Source organism: Mauremys reevesii, linkage group 8 (assembly GCF_016161935.1).
Source record: "Mauremys reevesii isolate NIE-2019 linkage group 8, ASM1616193v1, whole genome shotgun sequence".
In the NCBI taxonomy this organism is placed as follows: Eukaryota; Metazoa; Chordata; order Testudines; family Geoemydidae; genus Mauremys; species Mauremys reevesii.
The window spans coordinates 56,137,137-56,159,287 of NC_052630.1; the positions used below are offsets into that span (position 1 = coordinate 56,137,137).

General features: G+C 43.2%; 1 protein-coding gene across 3 annotated transcripts in view; it reads right to left on the reverse strand.

Moving 5' to 3' along the window:
* The window catches only part of TRMT1L (tRNA methyltransferase 1 like), a 48,120-nt gene that overhangs the window by 9,072 nt on the left and 16,897 nt on the right, over nt 1-22,151 (reverse strand). For 2 of the 3 annotated variants that reach the window (XM_039486759.1, XM_039486762.1), the window contains exons 3-11: nt 21,707-21,817; nt 19,739-19,852; nt 17,991-18,055; nt 14,998-15,127; nt 8,135-8,258; nt 6,431-6,510; nt 4,960-5,209; nt 2,405-2,617; nt 17-204 (exon numbers count right to left, since the gene is read on the reverse strand). In XM_039486759.1, coding sequence (XP_039342693.1) covers nt 17-204; nt 2,405-2,617; nt 4,960-5,209; nt 6,431-6,510; nt 8,135-8,258; nt 14,998-15,127; nt 17,991-18,055; nt 19,739-19,852; nt 21,707-21,817 — 1,275 coding nt within the window. The remainder of the gene's footprint in view (nt 1-16; nt 205-2,404; nt 2,618-4,959; nt 5,210-6,430; nt 6,511-8,134; nt 8,259-14,997; nt 15,128-17,990; nt 18,056-19,738; nt 19,853-21,706; nt 21,818-22,151) is intronic. The other variant, XM_039486761.1, reaches the window with a different exon arrangement.

The window sequence follows — 22,151 nt, forward strand, 5'->3', positions numbered from 1 at the left end:
AGGAAAATCCATTTACCTTCTACCATATTACCCTCCTGAAAAATCCTCTCCTCACACCACTGGCAGTGGATAAGATACCGAATTTTCTTGACTGAATCATCTGCAGGAGATGGTCCCCTCAAAACTCTCACCACTACTAGGACAAAGTGTTCTAGAGCTACTGCAAGCAAAACTTCAATGCCTTTATTACATCGAGCTGCAGCTCTACAAAAGCAAAAAGATAACATATTACTATAGGAATTCAACAAAGACTAACTTTCCCAGATGTTCCACCTTGTGCAATATATATATATATATTTACGATCATCCATTGTTTGGAAAAATCCTACACTGTCTATAAAGAGCCTCCACTTAGACTGTGGGCTCTGAAGGGCAGGGGTCATCTTTTTGTTCTGTGTTTGTATAGGGCCTAGCACCATAGGGTGCTGGCCGATGACTGGGGTTCTTAGGTGTTGAGCTAGGTGTTGAGAAGACTTGGAGGGATAAACTTCAAAGGAAAGATTATAGAAAGTAAATAAATAGATTTAAGTTAAATGAAGACTAAGGGGAGATAAATCACTAGCTAAGGATCTGAACTGGTACACAGAAAAGAGGAATCCTTTAGGGTACGTTGGAGGGGTGTAATTAGAAGCAAAGTGAAAATTAGCAAAGAAAATTTAGCTTGACACTCTGGAAAAGTTATTCCAATATGAGGTCTCAGCCTGCGGTGTGGTTTTACAGAGACAGTTGAAACCCTTAGTGCTAGAATCATTTAAAAGTTAAATGAGATATAGCACTGGAGAACATGCTATAGGGAATAAGATAGCATGGGCAAGGAGCTAGACAAGACAATCTAAACAGGTCCAATTTAATATAATTGACTATGGAGTCTGTAACAGGTAGCTTGCTCTCTGGGCTGGAGAGCATGGGGCTAAACCAGTCTGATTACCGAATGAGTCCCACTTGAGGGGAATGAGGCTTAAGTGATGATAAAGCCCAGCTGGGGAAAGAACCAGGCAGAAAGCTCAGGCAGTAAGGAAAAGTTCTACAGGCATGAAGGCCTGGGAGAGACCCAGACCAAAAAGGGAAGAGTCTGGAAAGGCTCTCCCTGTAGAGAGGCCTGGGAGAGACCCTGCTTAAGCAGGAACAAAATGGACATACCCAAAGGACAATTTAAGAGATTATGTAGGAAGTGGCCCATGGAAAACTGCAGCTCAGGTAAGGGAGCAGACCTATCTGTTCAGTATAGGACCCCTGGACCAGAATCCAGAGTAGAGGATGGGACTGGGTCCCCTACTGGCCCCAAGGAAAGGGGCATATAAAGCCTTCCACAATGGTTATTGAGCCAGAAAGGGGGCTACAGGCTGTGTTGAAAACAGGGTAAGGAAGAACTCTACAGAGGGGGAAGGATTTGTTTGTGTCAAAAATATTTTGGGGACTCTTAGTTTGCATGACTGTGACCCAAGAAAGGATAGACTTAAGATGGTGACCCAGCAAGAGGGCCAAGTTTCTGATAGAGAAACCACCACAGTTCTGGATCATGCTGGCATTCTACTCCTGGCCACCTAGCAGTGAGTGGATTCGTTTATGGAGCCTGAAGATCTTTCACACCTAATCTCCCACTCACTCTTCCCTCAACTATTGTTCCATTATCTTGATCTGGATTTGTATGTCTTGATTTAGTGTCCAAACCCCCAGCTTTCACTTCTGAGTACACTTATGAAGTCACTGGGAATATCTGTATGAGAAAGGACTAATATTATTAACAGGGTTTGCAGGGCAAGCAGCACCATATCATATTTGCTTTATAAGTACATTTGCTTGTAAGTAGTAGAATTACAGCACCAGATCATTTTTTTTCCTTAACCATAATATTTAACCTGTGAAAAATTTAGCCACACTGTGTTTGTTTGTAAACACTTGAGGCTAGGGGGTCTAGATTTTGGGGTGAATATCTGTTTTCTCATTATGAAATATACTGTGAAAGTTGACACTAATGAGTTTATTTCCATTTAAAGCAAATCTAATTTAATGCTCTTTCCCACAGATAATTGTATTAATAGCTTCTGAAGTATTTATAAAGGCTTAGGCAGCATTAAATCATCACCAAATGAAAAAGGAACTTCAAATCTTCAGATATTCAAATTTGCATTATATTACCTTTTCTTTCTGAAGATTAATAATATACTCCGTACCCATTTGCCATCTCGCCAGTCACTTCAGTTTAAAATACTTAAATTGTTCTATAGTAGTGAACTTGAAATCAAGTACAAAACTGATATTTCAGTGCCTAACTTGTAGAGCTTAAGGAATTCTGAAAAGCAAAGACACACAACTTGCTTTAGCAATCACTAAAAGCGTGCATTAGCAATCCTCTTCTGCCAGAGCTTAAGAGCTGACTATGATTCATGTGTTGTAATAGTACCTTGCCACAGCAGCAACTACTATTCTAGCTGCCAGTTCCTTGTAGTACTCCGTTCTGACAACGTTACAGCCGTAGTGGCGCTGGGCCACATGCTGAGCTTTTGCATACAGAGAACTGATGTCTGTGGATGTCACTGATACTATTCCAAGATTTCTTACATTTCTGAATGCAGAATCCAGGTAGTTCACAGCTGTTCCAAATGGGTCCAGGTGTCTAAAAACAAAAAATACAGAGAAGCATCTCTGGTACATAACTACTTAGCTTTTAAGCTATCTTGAGAAAAAAACTGTTTAAAAAAACCTCATCCATAACATCTGAAGTAAAATAAAAATAGAATTTGATTTTACAACACACCTTCCATACCTCCAACATGCCCAAATAATTTACAAAGCAACAAGTTAGAGGGGGCAGGCAGTATAGGTTGACTAATGCAATAGTCATCACACATACAGCACAATCTCTCACATGCTAGCATGCTGGATAATTGAACCAAGAAGAATTCTGGCCAAGATATCGGTGTTTATTCTCCCACGTCTTTCAAAATATACAAATAAACTTCAACTCCCACTGAATTCAATTGCTTTGTGGATGCTCTGCAACTCTAAGAATCAGACCACTTAATTTGAGGTCTATGTATAGATTTAGTGCCTGCATTTGGGCACTAAAATTTGAATATTTTGGCCTTAGAGTCTAATTAGATCAGCCATGCTATTTAAGAATGGATTACAATAAGTGATCCATAAACATGCAGCCTTATTAAAAACTACATGCACAGATATGAATTTCAAATGGGCTAAAATTATAGAAAAAAGATTCTTGTATTTCATTTTTCCCCAAATAGACAAAGTTATACCAAAAATCCACAAGTTTGGCCTAAAATGTTCATACGCACTGTGAGGCAAACTTGCAGCCAGACCAGAGCCGCTGACTCAGCTACCGTGACTTCCCCCTCCAACAGAGTCTGCAGTAACTCATCACCACAGATCTTAGAGATTCCTTTGCCATGGAAAAATCCAGAATTTGTATTTTTACAGTCTTTAGTTTTTACATTTTGTAAAAAATGAAAAACTGGGTTCTATTGTATATGTTATCTGAGCCTCCATTATCCAGCTCTTCGTATTAACCGAACCGGGGCTCACAGCCAGAGCCCTGGGTGGAGGGGCTTGGGTTGTCAGCCCCAGGTGGCTGGGCTCCCTATTGTGATTAGGAAAACTAAAGTTCAGCATTTCATTATAATCATGGGAAAAACACTTGATTTTTATGGTTTTTTATTGGAGAATTTTGGGGTTTTTTTAGCATGGAAAACTAGGATCCCTGCTCATCATTCAGGCATGCTGCAGCCAGGGCTGGTGCAAGGATGTTTCGCGCCCTAGGCGAAACTTCCACCTTGCCCCCCCCGTGCCCCCGCCCTGATGCGCCCCGTGGCAGCTCCCACCCTCCGCCCTGAAGCACCCCCCCCCCAAGCTCACCCCTGCGCCGCCTCCTCCCCGAGCACGCCGTGGCTGCTTCACTTCTCCCACCTCCCAGGCTTGCGGCACCTAAGCTGATTGGCGCCGCAAGCCTGGGAGGCGGGAGAAGTGAAGCAGCTCACCCCTGCTCTGCCTCCTCCCCGAGCACGCCGTGGCCCAGCTCCCTCCGCCTAAATGCTGGCAGCGACCGGGGCAGCCGAAGATCCGGCCGCCGCAGTCGCTGCCAAAGAAAATGGCGCCCCCGAAATCCTAGCACCCTGGGCGACCACCTAGGTCGCCTAAATGGTTGCACTGACCCTGGCTGCAGCAACTCAATTGCAGGGGTTCATCCCATAAGCAGAGCCTCAGCATTAACGCATACTGCAGCAGCCTATTCCTGGGCAGAGCCTGGGTCAGATGACCTCTAGGCACAGGTATTTCACTGATCCTGCCTAAGCAGCAAGTTAGTCTGTACAACAGCATTACTTAGCCAGGAATCCTCCTGCTGGATTGCAGTGTTAGTGTCATTAGGCTTCCAGCCTGCCCTTGATCCAGTTCCTGTTCCTGCCTCAGCCTTGCCCATGCCTTATTCTGACTTTGCTCCAGCCCTGCCCTTCCCTCCGGACCCTTGGACTGACTCTAACCCAGCTTCAACCTTTGGTCTGCATCCTGATTTGGCTTGTCTATAGACTGACATCAGTTCTGACCCACAGCCTATCCTTGGACCCCAATTTCAGTGCTGTCCTGGTCCTGACTCTTCAGCTGGCTTCAACCTTGGTACCTGTTCTCAACCATGTCTCCAACCACCAGGCCAGATCACAGCACCCAATACACATTACCCTGGTGCTTATTTTCCACGTTGGATGCCAGAAGGGCTTACATGTTTTCCCAGTGATTATTTTTTAAAAGATTTAAAATTAAGTCTCCATTTACATAGCACTTCAGATGCTACACAATTAAACTTTTAATAAGGAAATAACCAGACGCTATTGGTTATCTCATCCATTCAGACTTCTCTAAATAATCACTGGGGAAAAAATTAAATTACAGTCAAGATCAAAGCACCAAGTAAAGACAAACTTGTAGTAGCAAACACTCTTCACTTACATAAAATCGAAGGATCTCAAGTGCATTATGACATTGGCATCCATTTTTGTCACATCAATAATGCCTACATTTTCCTCTCCTTCTTCCATAGTTTCATCACAGTCATCCTCTTCCTTAGTGTTCATCATCACCTTCATCTTGTTTAAATGGCAGTTCTCCTGAATCATTGTCACGGAATTTTCATTGAAATCATTAATCGTAACCTTCACAGAATTTCCAAGGTGCTTTGCCCACTGTAATCCCATTATACCTGAGGAGAAAGACAAGTGCATAATTTTAAGGTTGGCTGCATGCAATAGAATAAAGGCCTGTTTTTTGATCCCCTTAACTTCAATAAAAACACAATCAAACCCTAAATGTGCATAATACAGAAATGTGATCCATACTCAGGCTTTCATCGTGCAAGAACTCTGTTGGCAAACTCCAGCATATGTGTGAAGACTCCCTGAAGTCTATATGGGCACAAAGGTTTGCCTACCCAGTTCTCATTACAAGATAAGTGCCATAGATATAAAAATGCTCTGTGTACTGTGAAACAAATTGGACCTCAAATCTGTAGCAAGTCCCCTGGGCTTGTGCAACACTCTAATGCAGCAGACTGAAACTTCTGTGGCAGAGCAAGATAAAAAAACAAACAAAAAAACCCTCAATTTTTCAATTTAACTGAATGAAACAGGAAAATTAACATTTTAACTAATATAGCAATTCTTGTTAGTCTGATATTAAATTGTTTTTATGCTGCCCAAAAATTTTAAATTTTTTATGTGCTGCAGATATTTGTAACAACAATACGTGATTGTATTGTAAAAGTTGTTGGGAGGGGGGACAGAAGGTTTTGATAGCTGGATAGGAGGCAGTTAAGACTTTTGGTGTGGCTTGGAACTGTGCAATGAACACATTAGCAGCACATTAACTGCTGAGCATTTACTAACACCTGTTTGAGATCATGGGGATAGTTCACTGTTGTTTCACTGTCTACAGATTCAGGAAGATAACACTGCATTGGTTTACATTAATTTCATGGTCAGGATTCTTCTTTATAAATATAAAGACTGGAAACAATTTTTTAAACGAAAGTTTGGATTCAGTGGCACTGTTCTATGACTACGAGTTGATTTTAAAGCCAAACTCCAAAGCTATGGAATCAGAATACATGGGATGTTGGACATAACTCATCAAGTTAAGACGCACAGTATTTCATGTGCTTTAAAATGTAAAAATTCTTCCTTTGAGCATCAATAACTTCAGCTCCAAGATAGTTATGGTCCTCTTACACATCTAGAGCCAAATTCTGATCTCCTTAACTTGGGGAAACACACATGGAAGTCAAAAGGAGTCTGTCTAAGCAAGGACCCCATAATACTTAAATATACAATGTCAATTTCTCATGAGAGGGACTTGCTACAAATTGTAAAATAAAATTAGAAATTTAAAGAAAGTAAAATGAGATTCCAAAAGTTTGTTTATGTACCGGTGGCCCCAAATGCATCCAAACATTCTAACGGGTTTCGTTCTTCAGCCAAAACAGCTAATGCACAGAATATCAGTTGCCTAGAAGATAAAAAGGTGTATAATAAAGTTTAGAGTATGTATTACACATATTTTTGTTTCTTCCATCTTAGGGTAATTTGTTCCAGTAACAGGTTTTGTAATAACTGGGTTTAACAGCCTCCAGAAGGTTTTCTAAACCTTTTGCTTCCTTAAACAGCATTTGTAGGTCTAAGAGTACCCAAATATTCTTAAGTTAATTCCAGTGATAACTTTCTAGGAGTGCTGACTTTAACACTGATCCAGGGAGCACTGAGATATAAAACACCACTATATAACAGTTTCTATGATCAGTGAGTCCATGTAGCAGGACAAATTTGGTACGCAGGAAAATTGTTTGGCCATTTAAAGTACCAACTGCTGGCCTAAGGGCTTGTCTTCATGTACCACTGTGGTGCTTTAGTGAAGATACTACTATGCCAACAAGAGAGCTTCTCCTGTCAGCACAGCTACTGCCTCTCAGGGTGGTGGATTAACTATGTCAACGTGAGAAGTTGTCCCGTTGACATAGCGGTGTCTACATGAGAGGTTAGGTTGGTATAACTATGTCACTCAAGGGTGTGGATTTTTCACACCCCTGAGTGACGTAGTTACACCAATATAAGTTTGTAGTGTAGACCTGGCCTAAGAGTTTGTAGTGGAATGGATCCTTCACTGTGTGGCAAAAAGGTAATATGAAAAATAAGAACTTGAGATTCCACTTGCCAGTTAAACAACACTAACTGGGGTTCAAGAGTATATGCTGTTTGTTTGGGGTTCGTGCTGCTTTCTATAGGAAGTTAATGTGCTCTATGAAAGAACAGACCAGAGACATTATTGGTGGTGGGTTGTTTTTTTTTTTTTAAACCATTCACTGCTAGTAATAGCTGTCTGGAAATAACCAGCAATCTTCTTAGACTGGCTTGAGAAATTTTCCCCAGATTCAAAATTATCTTTGGCAGGGTTCCTTCTGGAAAAGGACCCTAGCAATGACTGAAGGGTAATTAAACTTCCGTGTTTCAGGGAACAGGCTTTGTTGTTGCAGCAATTAAGGGTATGGCTACCCTCGCAGATGTACAGCGCTGTGAGTTAAACCCGCCTTCGTACAGCTAAGTAAGGAAAGCGCTGCAGTCTGTCCACACTGACAGCTGCCAGCGCACTGTCGTGGCCACATTTGCAGCAGCATTGGGAGCGGTGCATTATGGGCAGCTATCCCAGCATTCAAGTGGCTGCAAAGTGCGTTTCAAATGGGGGTGGGGTGGAGTGTGACAGGGAGAGTCGGGGGAGAGAGAGTGGGTTTTTGGGGTGCTGAGAGTGTGTCAGCATGCTGTCTTGTAAGTTCAGACCCCCCTCCTCCTCCACATCTCTCTCACTCACTGAAAGCAAACAGCAGCTGTTTCCTTTTTTCTCACAGACCAGATAAGCAGCCGCTCACCGAAACGGACCCCAACTCCCAGCAGTATATAAGGAAGATAGTTCAGTGAGCAAAATTAGAAAAGCATCAAAATGGAGCCTTCCTATATTGGGCACCTTATTTTATTGCTTGAAAAATGTTATTCCTCTAGACATCATAGTGGGCTGTTTACTGGGATAATTTTTTTTATGTGAGAGCATTTTCATTGCAACCTCTCCCCACTACCCCCCTCACCTGTTGAGTTTCATTTTGGGATTAAAATAGGAATCTGATTTCTGAGGTGTGGAGTAGTTAGGAAGAACTTGTACATCTGTGTCTGCCTCTTTCAGCACTTCATGAGAAGACTTAGGAGCAGGGGCTAAAAAATATTTCAGGGGAGGAAAGGAGAGAGTTAATGATAATTTGTGAGCATTTGTACATTTTATAAAATTCTAAAAAGATCTCTCAATGATTAGGGCCCCAATCCCACTGATACATAACAATGTTAACACACGGAAACCAGCCTATTACCATTTGGTGCCAGGAAAGGAGATCACAGCTAGTTTAAATTCAGGACATTGGCAGACTTGGGGCCAAATTCTACCCTGATTTACACCCTATAAAATGCCATAGTTTCATCATATCAAATTTCTTTCTTAGATTTACACCCCTTCAAGAACTCGTTCAAGTTGAATAGTATGAGATGCTGCAGGAAATACATTCTCTCGTAACAAAAAATACCACTGAGCGTGTGATAGTACTCCAGTCACTTCTTGATAACTAAAAAGCCAGAAGGGCTCAAGTCAGTCCAGGATTTCAGAGGCCTTCATTTTTACCTGAAAAATTCAGAATAGTTTCTGAAACAAACCATTACTCTCCTAGAGGCAGAGAATTGGCTATATACTCTGAACCTTGCAAATCTACCCTCTCTGGCAGTATCACTGAAGACAGGCTTTCTATTCTGCATGCTTAAACATAGAATACTGCCATTCCATTAGAATCATACTAACAGAGAATTAGAGAGAGAATGTATCCATGTGCTGTGTACTCCCTCTACTGCCTTGATCCAGTCGGGACAAGTGAGGCGTGTCACAAATAAGATTTTTTGTAGCTCTGTCTAGGTACTATATATCATGGGGATGAGGACCATATAAATGCCTCCCACATATGTACTGCTTAGATATTTATATAATTCTCCCCAACCATCCATAAAATATTGGAATCAAATCTTTCATTTTTAGTACAAATTGATTAGACTTAACCAACAGGACTACATTATAGAGAACTGAAAAGGGGAAAGGAGCAAAGAGCAAGTACTTCACAATTTATACTGTGATTTCCATTTGTCAATCTCAAAATTATACAGGTATGGAAGCATTATCTCCATTTTGTAGATGGGGGGGGGGGGGGAGTGACCATAAAAGTTCAGAGATTGATCCAAGGCCGATAATTAGTGAGACGATTTGGGAATAAAACCCAGATTTCTTAACTCCCAATCCCATACTCAGTTGATTAGATCACCTTTCCCCCTAAATGAAGAGTGTGTGTGTATATAGAATCATATGCATGTGTGGTGGTGGGGAAAATGACAGGTTCACTTTCTACAATGACCTGTTCATATGGCAGCAGCAGAATGGGAGCTACCTTTAATTTTACGTGCCCTTCACGTGGCAGTGGTAGAGAGGACAGAATAGAAGATGGATGAAGAGGACAGAGGAGCAGAACTGCATATCTTATGAATTAGAAGAGTAGTAACTGTTGTTCTTGGAGTAATGGTCCCCTATATGTATTCCAAATGCAGGTGCACATGCATGCCATGCACCAGAGCCAGAAGTTTTAGAGCAGCAGTGTCCATTGACCCACACAGCAACCTTAGGTTGCCATGTGCTCCATGTGAGGTTATAGGAGTTTGTGTGGGGTGACGTGCCCTCAGTTCCCTCTTACAACGTGATTGGAGTCAGAATCCTCTCTTGGTGCTTGTGCACTCTACGAGAATGACGGTCCATTGTAGGTAGATAGTGAGTTCTGGTTCTTTCTTTCCATACTTCTGTAAATACATTAGTTTAGTTAGTTTATATAGTAGCCTCTTACAGGTCCTCTCCTGACCCATTCGGGGGAATATGCCCCATGTTCTGGGGTTCAAGAACTGCGCCTCTTGCCCTCACTCGTTCTCCGTGAGCAACAAGCACATGTGCTGACTCTACTGCTTGGGCAAGACACACTTTGTCACCCGCTGCGATATCTGCAAATCCTTTCCATCAAGGACCTGCAATGCTTGTCTTCAGCGCCTCTGCAAGTTCTTCATGGTGGAAGCACTCCAGCCTCATGCAGTGTCTGATCCCAGACCATTCGTGCAGGTGGTGCATTGCCCATCACTGGCGGTAAGTGCCCTCCCCTCGACTTCACACCTGGATCCATCAGCACCACCAAAACACGAGAAAGCACACAAGGATAGTCACAAGTGCTCTCTCAAACACTGCAGCAGGTCCCCATCGCAGACTGCTGAGCCACACTCTGTTTCCTCCCCAAGATGGGTTTGGTCGGATGAGATGTCATGTGATGGCCCTGCAGGGCCACCCCCTAAGCCGGGGGGGGGTGGTGGGGGGGGCAAGGAAAAGCAGAGGCGAGACCTGCCAGCTCCTGTGAGGAGCAAGGTCCCAACAGCCTGCCTGTGCATGCTACTCAGCCATGGCAGCACTCTCCAGGCTGTGCTCTGCATACCCCTGCTCAGCGTGGCAGAGGATGGGATGTGCCCTAGCCACCAGGTCAGATGGATCCACTGGTCTCCTTGTCCCATCTTGAGCTGCTGTACTTGCCCTCATTGCTTCTTTCGGCCTCTTGGCCACCTTCACCAGTGGCTGAGTCACTCCTCCTCAGCTGCGACACACCCCTGGCGATCGCAGTACCGCCCGCACTGCTGGAGGCTTCTTCGGACTCGGAGGGCTTCTCAGCGGAAGGGACGTCCTTCTTCCCAGTCTCTCGGCATAATGCGGACTCTCGGGCTCACATGCCTTTTCCAGCTCCCTATGCTCTGGGCTCACCTGGGTGGTACCGGTATCCATGGAGCCTGCAGTACCATTAAGACCTGGCCTCATGGCATCACTGGCCCACGTGGGACCCCTATCACTGCCCGTACCCACCGTCAGTAGCCTCAGACCAGAACCACCTTAGCCCCTCTGCTGGCTCCAATGGTCTCAGACCCGGAAGAGGACCCAATGCTTGATCCGGTACCGCCGGCTATGACAGCAGCCTTCTTCTCTCCAGATGAGGCCCTGATCCCTCAACATTCTTGCCTCCTGACGATCCCCACCAGTACCAGGAGCTGGTACAGAGCATGGCCTTTGAGTTGGTGTAGCGGGGCAGTAATCCCATTCCTGCCCTGAAGGGGTCAAAAGCCAGCCCTTGGAGAGGGCTGGGGCTGAGAGAGAAAACCCTAGGCTGATAGGGAAACAGCCGCAGATGGGCCACGCCCCAATCAGGCTGCAGCTGACCCTTATGAGGGCAGTGGACCGGGGAGCAGACAGTCTCTCTCTGCCTTCAGAGAGAGAGAGGCTGCTGGGAAGCTCAGGGTGCCTAGAGTGAGGCAGGGCTGGGGAGTTCCAGGCTGGCAACTCCCCAGGCTGCAGGGCCTTGTCCAAGGCCCCATAGAGGTACTGGGTTGCAGAGAAAGGCAGCAGGTCCAAAAAACCCTTGTCTGTGATGAGTGGCTTATACTGCAGTCTGCCCCAGGGAGCGGGGGCTAGTTGGTGACTGGCAGTAGCCTATGACTGAGGCGAGGTGGGGATAGGGGGATGGGGGTTCCCCGGGAAGGAGAGACCCCGAGAGTGGGGGGTTACTGCCGGGGGAAGCACCCCAGATAACGTGGCACCAGAGTCCACGGAGCGATGCGGAGGCCCAGCAGCAGTGGGACACTGGCCTGCAGAGGGTGCTCCAAGGCTGGAAAATGAGCTAATTCCCAGGACACCAGCAGGAGGCGCCGCAGGGGTGAGTCCCACATTGCTACACTTAGGCATCGCCCTGGAAGAGGTCCAAGACCAACTGGACCAGTTGTTAGACATTCTCCAGCCCCGGGGCCTGACACACGTAGCTCTGCCCATTCACAACGCTGTTCTACAACCTGTGCCTGCACACCCAAGAGAGCAGAAGGCAGGTACTTCGTATCGGCTAAGGGGGGCGGAAGTTGTTTTCCCACCCCCCTCTGGCCTCACTGGTCATGCACATGGCCATGGAACGGGCACACCAGCACTCCGACTCTTACTCTCACACACACACAGCGGTGAAACGCCTGGACCTCCTGGCTTGCAAACTCTACTCTGCAGCCCTTCAATTCCACTTTTCTAACTATCAAGCTCTGCTAGTGAAGTACACTTTCAATAATTATACTAAGCTAGTGGAGTTCTTGGAGGACATCATGCAGACCAAGGTCCAGCGATTCCAGGCCTTGCTGGATGAGGGCTGCCTGGGGCCAAGTCAGCCTCCAGGCTGCGGAGGATGCGGTAGACATGTCCTCCTGCTCCCTGGCCACAGGGGTGGCAATAAGGCATGCATGTGACCACCTCCGCCTCCGTGGTGGACGTATGCTACCATGAGATCTGCCATGCGGAAACATGGTGCTCTGTCCACACCTTCACAGCCATTGACCAGTGGGCGGCTGCTGACGCCACCATAGGCCGTGCTGTCCTGCAACAGGCCTTACCAATTGCGTCCTTGCACCCACCTCCGGAGCTGATCACTGTTCCGTACTCACCTGCATTTGGAATACATATAAGGAGAAGAGGAGGTTACTTACCTGTAACTGGAGGATCTTTGAGATGAGTAGTCCCTATTTATATTCCAATACCCACTCACCTTCCTCTGCTGCAGACTCTCTATGCTATGGTAAGAGAGAGACTGAGGGTGTGTCACCCCACAAGGCCTTTTATAACCTCGCCTGGAGCACATGACGACATAAGGCAGTTGTATGGGTCAACAGGCATTGCTGCTGAAAAGCTTCCGGCTCTGGTGCATGGAGAGCCTGCGCACCCACATTTGGCATACAAATAGGGATCAGACATCTCAAAGAACCTCCAGTTACAGGTAAGTAACCTCTTCTTTTAATAACTTGCAAAAATAAAGTACCTGAAATCTTGTGCTAAATTATCTTTCTTTAAAATGAGTGAGTCCTTCCAATAATATAATTCACTTTTACAGTTTAGCTCCTATCAGACCAAAAGATTAGTGCATATAATTTATGGGGATTTGCAATAGGATTCTGATTTACTGAATTAAATGAGCAACCTACCATCTACACTTTTATCAACATGCTGTAGAACTGAAGACAGTCAGCTGGTTTCAATATTCCATATTTATGCACTTCAAACAATTCAGCATTTTAGTATTCTATCTGAACTTGATTTATACTCGGGATTGATTTTAAAAATAAATGGATGCTGTCAAAATAGGGAGGCATGAAATTTGCCATGCCAGTTTTGTTTTACGGTACTGTCTCTCACTATCTGTGCCATTCTTTTGAAAAGGTTGGGTATTGACATTTCCAAGATTATCAAGCTAATTGCAAAATAATGATGTTTTTTATGAGCAAAAAACAGAGCTGTCGCCTGATCTATTAATTGTATATTAATTATATCAATCACTTAAGAATTCTTAATTAACACTCTGAGGTTTGGTAGATTCTTGTCCCAATATTATTACAATTATTTTTCTGATAGGAACCCTGATGTGCACGGTTGCAACACTCTCAGTTGGGAAAAGCCTTTTGAATTTGCAGTAGTTTTACCAACACAATTAGGAAAGTCAAACACCTCCAACCCAACAACATAGATAGAGATAATACAGAATGTGTGTCTGAGCAGCCATATACTCACACCATCCCTTGCAAAAGGACCTGAAGTGTCATCCTCTCCATCATCATCACCACCACCACCACCACCACCACCAGTGATGGTCATCCTGGGATCTCCCAAGAGTTATATTTCCCAAGGGACACAGGCCAGGATATAACTTTTAGAATGTGTTACATTGACACTAGTATACCTAATGCATATTCAGTGTAAGAGCTTCTTCCCTTTTGTGTTTCCTCACCCTACTAATGTTGGGGTGCTTTTCTCCCATAGGTTACTTGGCCTTTTACCTCAAGCTTATTAGCATATACATCAATTAGGTACCATGGCTTTCTTGTGTCAGATGTCTGCTGACGTTCCTAACTTAAAATATCCCATTTAGCTGGTATAAACTAGCATCTTGTGGTTATCTGTCAGCAGTTGAGTCATTACAGTGTTCCATCTTGTGATATCTTATGATCTAGGGCAGCAGTTCTCAGCCAGGGGTTCATGGGCCCCCTAGGAGGCCTCGAGCAGGTTTCAGGGGGGCCTCCAAGCCGGGCCAGCATTAGACTTGCTGGGGCACAGGGCAGAAAGCCAAAGCTCCACTGCATGGGGCTGAATCCCAGGTACCTGAGCTCCACCACCTGGGGCTGAAGCTGAAGCCTGAACAATATAGCTTCGTGGGGGCACCTGTGGTACACGGCCCCAGGCAAGTGCCCTGCTTGCTATGCTCTAATACCAGCCCTGGCTTTTATATGCAGAAAACCAGTTATTGTGGCACAGGTGAGCCATGCAGTTTTTATAGCATGGGGGGTGGGGGAGAGAAAGGAGTCTCATAAAGAAAGATTCAGAACCTCTGATCTAGGGTTACTCCTGATTAACTGCATATGCTAAGGCTTTTGGGCCTTATGCCTTGTTTAGCTAAGCTATTGTCTTTCAGGCCTGAGGCCTGTAAGCTCATTGCTTTACTAGCTTTCTTATGCCTATGCCTTACCTAGCAAATACCTAAATGTATAGGCTACAAAACGAGAGGGCAGAGCAGAGGGTAAACACTACAAACTCAGCACGCCAGCCTTTTGGGGTTATCCAAGCAAAAAGGTCAGATTAACAGTTTGGCAACCTTTATTATGAAGGATAGATTTCTCTTTTTTTAAATTTCCTCCTAACCCTGAGCAAACTTACTTTTAGCAAAGGCTTACTTTTGACAGTCCCTTGAACATATAGCCCAGGTATAACACACAATGCACTGTGTAAAGGATCCATTTACAAATAAAGCAGGAACATTAAATAATTTACCTGCAATATACCTGGACTCAGTTTCTCCTTTGTTCACGTGGCGCTTAATATGCCCTATCATGTCAGTTCTTCGTGTAATGGTTGCAGAACAGATGATGCAGTGATAATGGGCTCCCAGCTTCGTAGAGCTCTGTAAAAGAGTCAGTGTAGTTTTAAAATACAGTCAGACAAAGTGAGTGAAGTAACACCTGTGCAGCTTTGCTGCTGCAGTGCTTTAGTGAAGATTTTGCCACATGGGAGCTTCTCCTGTCGGTGTAGTTAATCTACCTCCATGGGAAGTGGTAGCTGTCTACATTGGAGGTTATATTAGTATAACTATGTCACTCAGGGGTGTGGATTTTTCACACCCAAGTGATGTAATTATACCCATGTATGTTTGTAGTGTAGACCTGACCTGATGTCACAGCTAAATTCAAGGTGGAACGGATTGTTTAGCATAAATAGTTAACACATATTGTAAGACACCACTCAAGGTGAAGTGGTGCGTTAACACCTCTACAATCATTAGACAAAAAAGGGACGTTAGTGGGTTACAGATTGTTGTAATAAACCATAAATTCAGTGTCCTTATTCAGTCCATGATTTTTAGTGTCTAGCAAAGTTACAAATTTAAGCTTCCAGGCTCATTTTTTTGAAAGTGTTATACAAGTTTCCTTTGAGGATGAGGACTGAGAGTGACTGGATATGGAGTGATTACTTTGTGAAAAGTATTTATCCACAGTTGATAGTGTCTTTTTTCTCTTTTATCATTTTTCTGTGCTAGTTCATTGGAAAGCGCATAAATTGTCTTGTTTCACTCATATAGTTGTTGGGGCATTTAGTGCACTGGGTTTGGTACACTATGTAGTGATAGGCATGTGTAGGACCCATGGATTTTGCAGGGTGTGTTGGGGGCAGGGAGTAAAGATTATCACAGCAGTGGAAATGCGTCTACAGGTTTTATATCTGTTGTTATGAAAGGGTCTTCCAATTTGAGTTGGTGTGTCCTGTGGGGAGATTGCTTTGGATAGTGAAGTTGGGGGGTTGTTGGAAGGCCAGAAGAAGGGGTTCAGGACCTGTTTCTTTCAGGATGTGGTTCCAAATAGGTATGCATTGCAATTATTTATTGATATCCCACAGGGGTTCGAGTGTGGCGTGGTAGGTGACAACTAGGGGTGTGCAGTTGGAGGGTTCCCCAAATCCCCCATATTGAAGCAAGATCTCTTGGGATATTGGAGCGGCCCATTCAGTGATGTGATCTACTTCTCTAGTGGAGCATCCTTGTTTGGTGAAGGCCATTTTAAATGTGCTAAAGTGTATATCCCAGACTTTCTCCTCCAAGCATATTCTGTGGCATCAGCCTGGCTGTAGACAATAGATTTCTTCTTGTGTTTGGGGTGGTTACTGGATCTGTCAAGGCAAGTGTGATTATCCATGGGTTTCTTGTACATAGTGGTCTATAAATACTAAAAATCATGGACTTAATAGAGATGCTGGATTTATGGTTTACTACAACAATCTGTAACCCCCCAAGTCCTCTTTTTCCATCCTATGGCTGCAAAGGTGTTAACTGACCACTTTCCCTTGAATGGTCTTTTACAATATGTGTTGACTATTTAGGCTAAAGAATCTGTTCCACCTTGTATTTAGCTGTGACACTCTGAGTATGATTCTCAGACCTGAAGAAGAACTCTGAGGGCATGGCTACACTTGCAAGTTAGAGCGCATTAAAGCAGCCCCAGGCGTCCTAACTCCCTACCCGTCCACTCAGGGCATGGCTACACTTGCAGATGTAGAGTGCTTTGAGTTAAACTAGCCTTTTAGAGTGCAGTAGGGAAAGTGCTGCAGCCTGTCCACACTGCCAGCTGCCAGCACTCTGGAGTGGCCACACTAGCAGCTCTTGCAAGGGCCACAGAGAGCAGTGCATTGTGGTAGCTATCCCAGCATGCAAGTGGCTGCAAAGTGCTTTTCAAATGGAGGGGTGGGGTGGAGTGTGACAGGGAGTGTGTTGTGTGTGTATGTGGAGGGAGAGAGTGGGTTTTTGGAGGTTGAGAGCATGTCAGCTGACACACTCTCAGCACCCCAAAAACCCACTCTCTCTCCCAGCACATACACACAACACACTCCCTGTCACACTCCACCCCACCCCCCACATTTGAAAAGCACATTACAGCCACTTGAACCCTGGGATAGCTACCACAATGCACTGCTCTTTGTGGCATTGCAAAAGCCGCTGATGTGGCCACGTGAGTGCACTTCCAGCTGAGAGTGTTTAACTCACAGCACTCTACATCTGCAAGTGTAGCCATGCCCTAAGTAACCTTTGAAAGATTTGTCTCTTCCACCAACAAAAGCTGGTCCAATAAAAAATATGACTTCACCCACCGTGTCTCTCTAATATCCTGGGACCAACATGGCTACAGCACTTTTAGAATACAGCAACAGACCTAAATTGGAATTGAACCTGAGTTAAGATAATCTTAAAAAAAAAAAAAAAAAGCTGCGTGCGGCCAAAGGGTTCTGGACTGGAGACTGCAGACAAAAGTATGTCCACAGAAAAGATGTAGCATGGGAAGTGACAGTACTGGCTTTCTCCATACTACTGCCCCTCTCAACCTGACCCAAAAAATCACTTCTAGGGGTCAAAAGGGTACAGTACATTTATTTTGTGTGTCTACTAAGTTTTCGGCCTCTCCTGTGACTGCAAACAAGGTTGCTGATTAGTCCAAAATGTGGTACTATTTTATCTGATGTGGACATCTGTCCATGGGGAACAGGACTGAGACCACCAAATCCATTACACATACCATAGGCCATTCAACTAACATCAGAAAGGTTTAATTCTCACCACCTAAAGGTCTTGGCTGAATTTGAATTGGGGACCATAAGGTTCTGCATCCCATTACAGAAAACAACATATGTTTGAAGACTACATTGAAACACTTCACAAAAGTTCTTCTTAGTTTCCCCTTTTTTATAGAGTAAATGAGCATATGTGATCTAGTATTTGTTACCTGGTCTCCAATGAGGTTTGGCTTCACTGGGCGACAAGGTAAGTGACAGATGCACATTCTGTATCCTAGAAAACAAACTAGTTCTTGTCAACTTACAGTATGATAAATACATAGTACATAACTATCATATATCATAAGCAATTTGGGGGTAAGGATTATCTTATTTGTTACTTGTCAGTACAATTGTAATGGGACCTTGATTGAGCACCTTAGGTGCTTCTACAATACAAATAAATAATAAGAGTAAATAATAGCATCTACTTATTCTGGTACGTATATCCTATCAATGCAGAGAAGCTTCTGCTGTTAAACTTTAAAACAAAAAATATCACTGACAGGCACTCAGGTCCCAGAACTGTACTAGGTAGTTGTTAGGACTTGAAACATCTACCTGACTAGTAACCTTTTCAAAAGCATCTAAACATCTTAGGCTCCTAAGTTCCATTTTCAAAAGTGACTTTTAACCACTTAGGCTCCCAAGTCCCATAGATTTCAAATAAGACATAGGCTCCTTCATGTCTAAGGGTATCTCTATACTACACACTGGATCAACGGGCAGAGATTGATCCAGCGGGGGTTAATTTATCGCATCTAGTCTAGACGCGAGAAATCAACCCCGAAGTGCTCTCCCGTCGACTCCTGTACTCCACCAGGCTGAGAGGTGCAGGCGGAGTTGATGGGGGAGCGCCAGCAGTCGACTCACCACAGTGAAGACACTGCGGTGAGTAGATCTAAGTACGTCGACTTCAGCTATGTTATTCATGTAGCTGAAGTTGCATAATTTAGATGGATTCTGCCATGCAGTGTAGACCAGGCCTAAGTTATCCTTGAATCTGGGACTTAAGAGCTTTGTAAAATTTTACCCACAGCCTACTAATCAAGTGAAAATACCTGTGCTGTGAACACCACAAAAGCCTTGACTGCAATTTAAACAAATAAAACACTTGTGTGTACTGTATGCAAATATAATACTGCCAAACAACTTTCCATATAATAAACTTTAAAATGTAACCTACTGTGTCTCCTTATTGGCACCTTGTTCCCCCGCCCAGCCCTGTCCTCTGGCGGGGCTGCTGCTGTGGTACACAGAGGGAGGACAGATACGCAGCTCCATAGAAGGGCAGTGGGCAGGGCTGGGGGTTCTGCTCCTTTCCCCGCTGCGGTTCCCGGGAGACCACTGCCACGAAGTCTCTGGTGCAGCAGGAGGAGGACAGAGCTCCTCCCTCCCCCCCAGGTAACATGTAATGGATGTGGGAAGAGGACGGGGAGACCATGGGGGCCCTGGTCTGGGCAGTGAGGAGTCACATGGAGGGCCATGTGGGGAGGTCACGTGCTCCCCTTTGCTGGTCCCCCTCCCCCCAATAAGAAATGGATTTTTCTTGCACCACTGATTATGTGTATAAACAAACTCACATTAAGGTGAAATATCCACAGATATTTCCTGATATTAATATTAAAAACTCATTTAACATATCTATGTAGCAATTTTAAAATTGGTCAGAAAAATAATGAAATACGCAGATTTTGACTTGTGCTATAAACATTAAGTTTAAAGAGGAACATACCATTGGCTCTAATTTAGGGTCAGGATCTAGAAGTCTTTATGTGCGTGAAACTCCCACTGCTGTCAATGGGAATTTTAAATGTATGGGGGGACTACAGAACTGGGCTCTACGCTTCCACTTAATCTTATGTTGTACTTTGTTCCATAAAATATAAGCAATCTATTCAAGTATAAAAGACTTTACCTTCAAATTCAACAGAAACCTTCCAATGCAAATTCTGAAGGTGGCGATGGAGCTTATGACTATAGCAAGCTTTGAATTTCTCTTCAGGACACAGTGGGCAAGGTTTCTTTCCAGCTGAAAATTCATATAAGAACAAAACAAGGAGATATAAGCAGATTAGAATTGTATATGCTACTATATATTGGTATAAATTTCCATACATATAACTAATGCATATTTGAGACAAAACATTATTTTCCTCCACATCTAGTACAGGTAGAATTGTGTTTTTGTATAATAAAAGATTAAACTCTGTAAATTCAGACATATTTAAGTTTATAATCCCAAAATGCCATTCATGCAGGTATCGTATGCTCCTTTAAAACATTCAACAACGTTTTCTAAGTTTTGTTTTATTCATGATCTATCTACTTGTTGCCTCTTGTCTTATACTTAGATTGTTAGCTCCTTGGGGCAGGGGCCATCTTTTTGTTGTGTGTTTGTAGAGCAGTTAGCACAGTGAGGATCCTGATCCATGACTGGGGCTTCCTAAGCACTACCACAATACAAATAAATAATAATTATTTCAACCCAATCCACTCTCAGTGAATTTCTCATCAAATAATATTTCAAAGCGTGGCTAATGTCATTTACACAGTCATTTTTCTGACGTGTTCTTACTCAACTGATCTTCTCTCTGTGTATTCGGACTCATATCTAGTTACCGGCAAACTAAGTTTTTGCTACTTTTTACTCATGAGCCAGCTAAATACAGATTCAGGAGCATGAGTTAGATATTTCTGGCATAAACATCAATCAGAGAATTACACAATTCTAACTATACAACTTTTGCTATTATTGATGCACAAGGCAGAAAGAACCCAGTTTGACTTTCAGTTTCCAGGTTGAGTTTACCAAGCTGGGAGATGGGGGGAAATTTTACTTGTAAATTTCAACAGGAAATCATTGAGACACAATACCTATCTAACCCCACAGTGCCATTTCCCTCGTTTCAGAGTAACTACACTTCAAACAAAATCTTTTAAAAAACACATTCATGACGTTTAGTGCTAGAGTCTGCTTTCTCTCTCTCTGCTGAATCTCCAAAACAAACTTTCAGACATGACTCTTAAATCCCTTCTTTAAAATAAATCATTTTCTGTAGTCAACGTTAAAGCAACAATTCTAGAAACATCAAAGTCAGGGATGTGATAATCAATTTGTATAAGAATCCACTGGTATTGAAGGATTCTGAATAATTCAAATGCCACCCTGAAATAAAATCCAGCTTTCAGAGTCATATTTTGCTCTGATATATGATTCATACATGCAACTGTGCATGTCCTTGGTGCTGAGTTCTGTGACTGGATGCTGAATGATCAATCAGGCAGAATTTAGTAGCTTCCATTTTGACTTTGGACAGCACAGGATGAATGAGAAGCATCTTGTAGCATGAAAGCCTTTTAATAAAATGTGTCTTATCTTATTCATTGTACATAGATGATGGAATTTAACAGCTACAAGATAACAGATACAAGTAAAAATGCTTTGAGGCAAGCCAGACAGTGAAATAACAGCTGCAAAGAGGTCAACTATTCAAATAATAATCCTATTCTTTTAATTTCAAACAACATATGTATTTACCAAGGAAAATATTGATCACCCCTCTGGCATGACACTAGAAAACAATGTTAGAGCATTACTTCTAGCTGTAGGCCAACAGTGTAACACAATTTCTTAGCTGTATATGTTCATTACAGTATTGATGCTACTATACTGAGAGAAAAACAAACAAAAATGGAGCCACTGGGGCCTTTCCTATTTCATTAAGAACGGGATACATGGAGTGGGAACTGACGTTGCTAAAAGGTGAGGGGGAATAGTAAGCAATATTTTAAAAAAAACTTCCAAACTTGAAGACTCAAACACTCGACTACAAAGAAAAATGACAATATTTTAAAAATACATTAAAAAGAAGAATGTAAATACCTGCAACATGTTGATCTGTGTTCTGGGATACAGTCGATGTAAACTCACCTTCACTCAGGTCAGCTAGTTTCTCTAGATCAGCAAGCTGTCTTTGAATTGAAATATGTTTCTCTAAAAGTTAGAGATTTTTAAGTTAAACACTTCTACTTTCACATTCCATTTATTTTTCAGTTCATATTGTTCTTCTGTCAGCCACTTCAATTCTAATGCTAGCTGAATCTTATGCCAGCTGGAATAATATTTTGCATTCTTCATCTTTCAAACTTAAATCTGAAGAAAGTGCTATAGTCAGAATGGAATAACTTATCTGAATTCCTACATGTTCCAGATTTATTTGTTTTTGTTTTTTAAAGATATTCTAAAAGCTAAACTGAAGAATTTCATACAATGTTTACATCTTATATTTGTGGATTCTTCACTGATGCCATTCTATAGATTGAGAGCA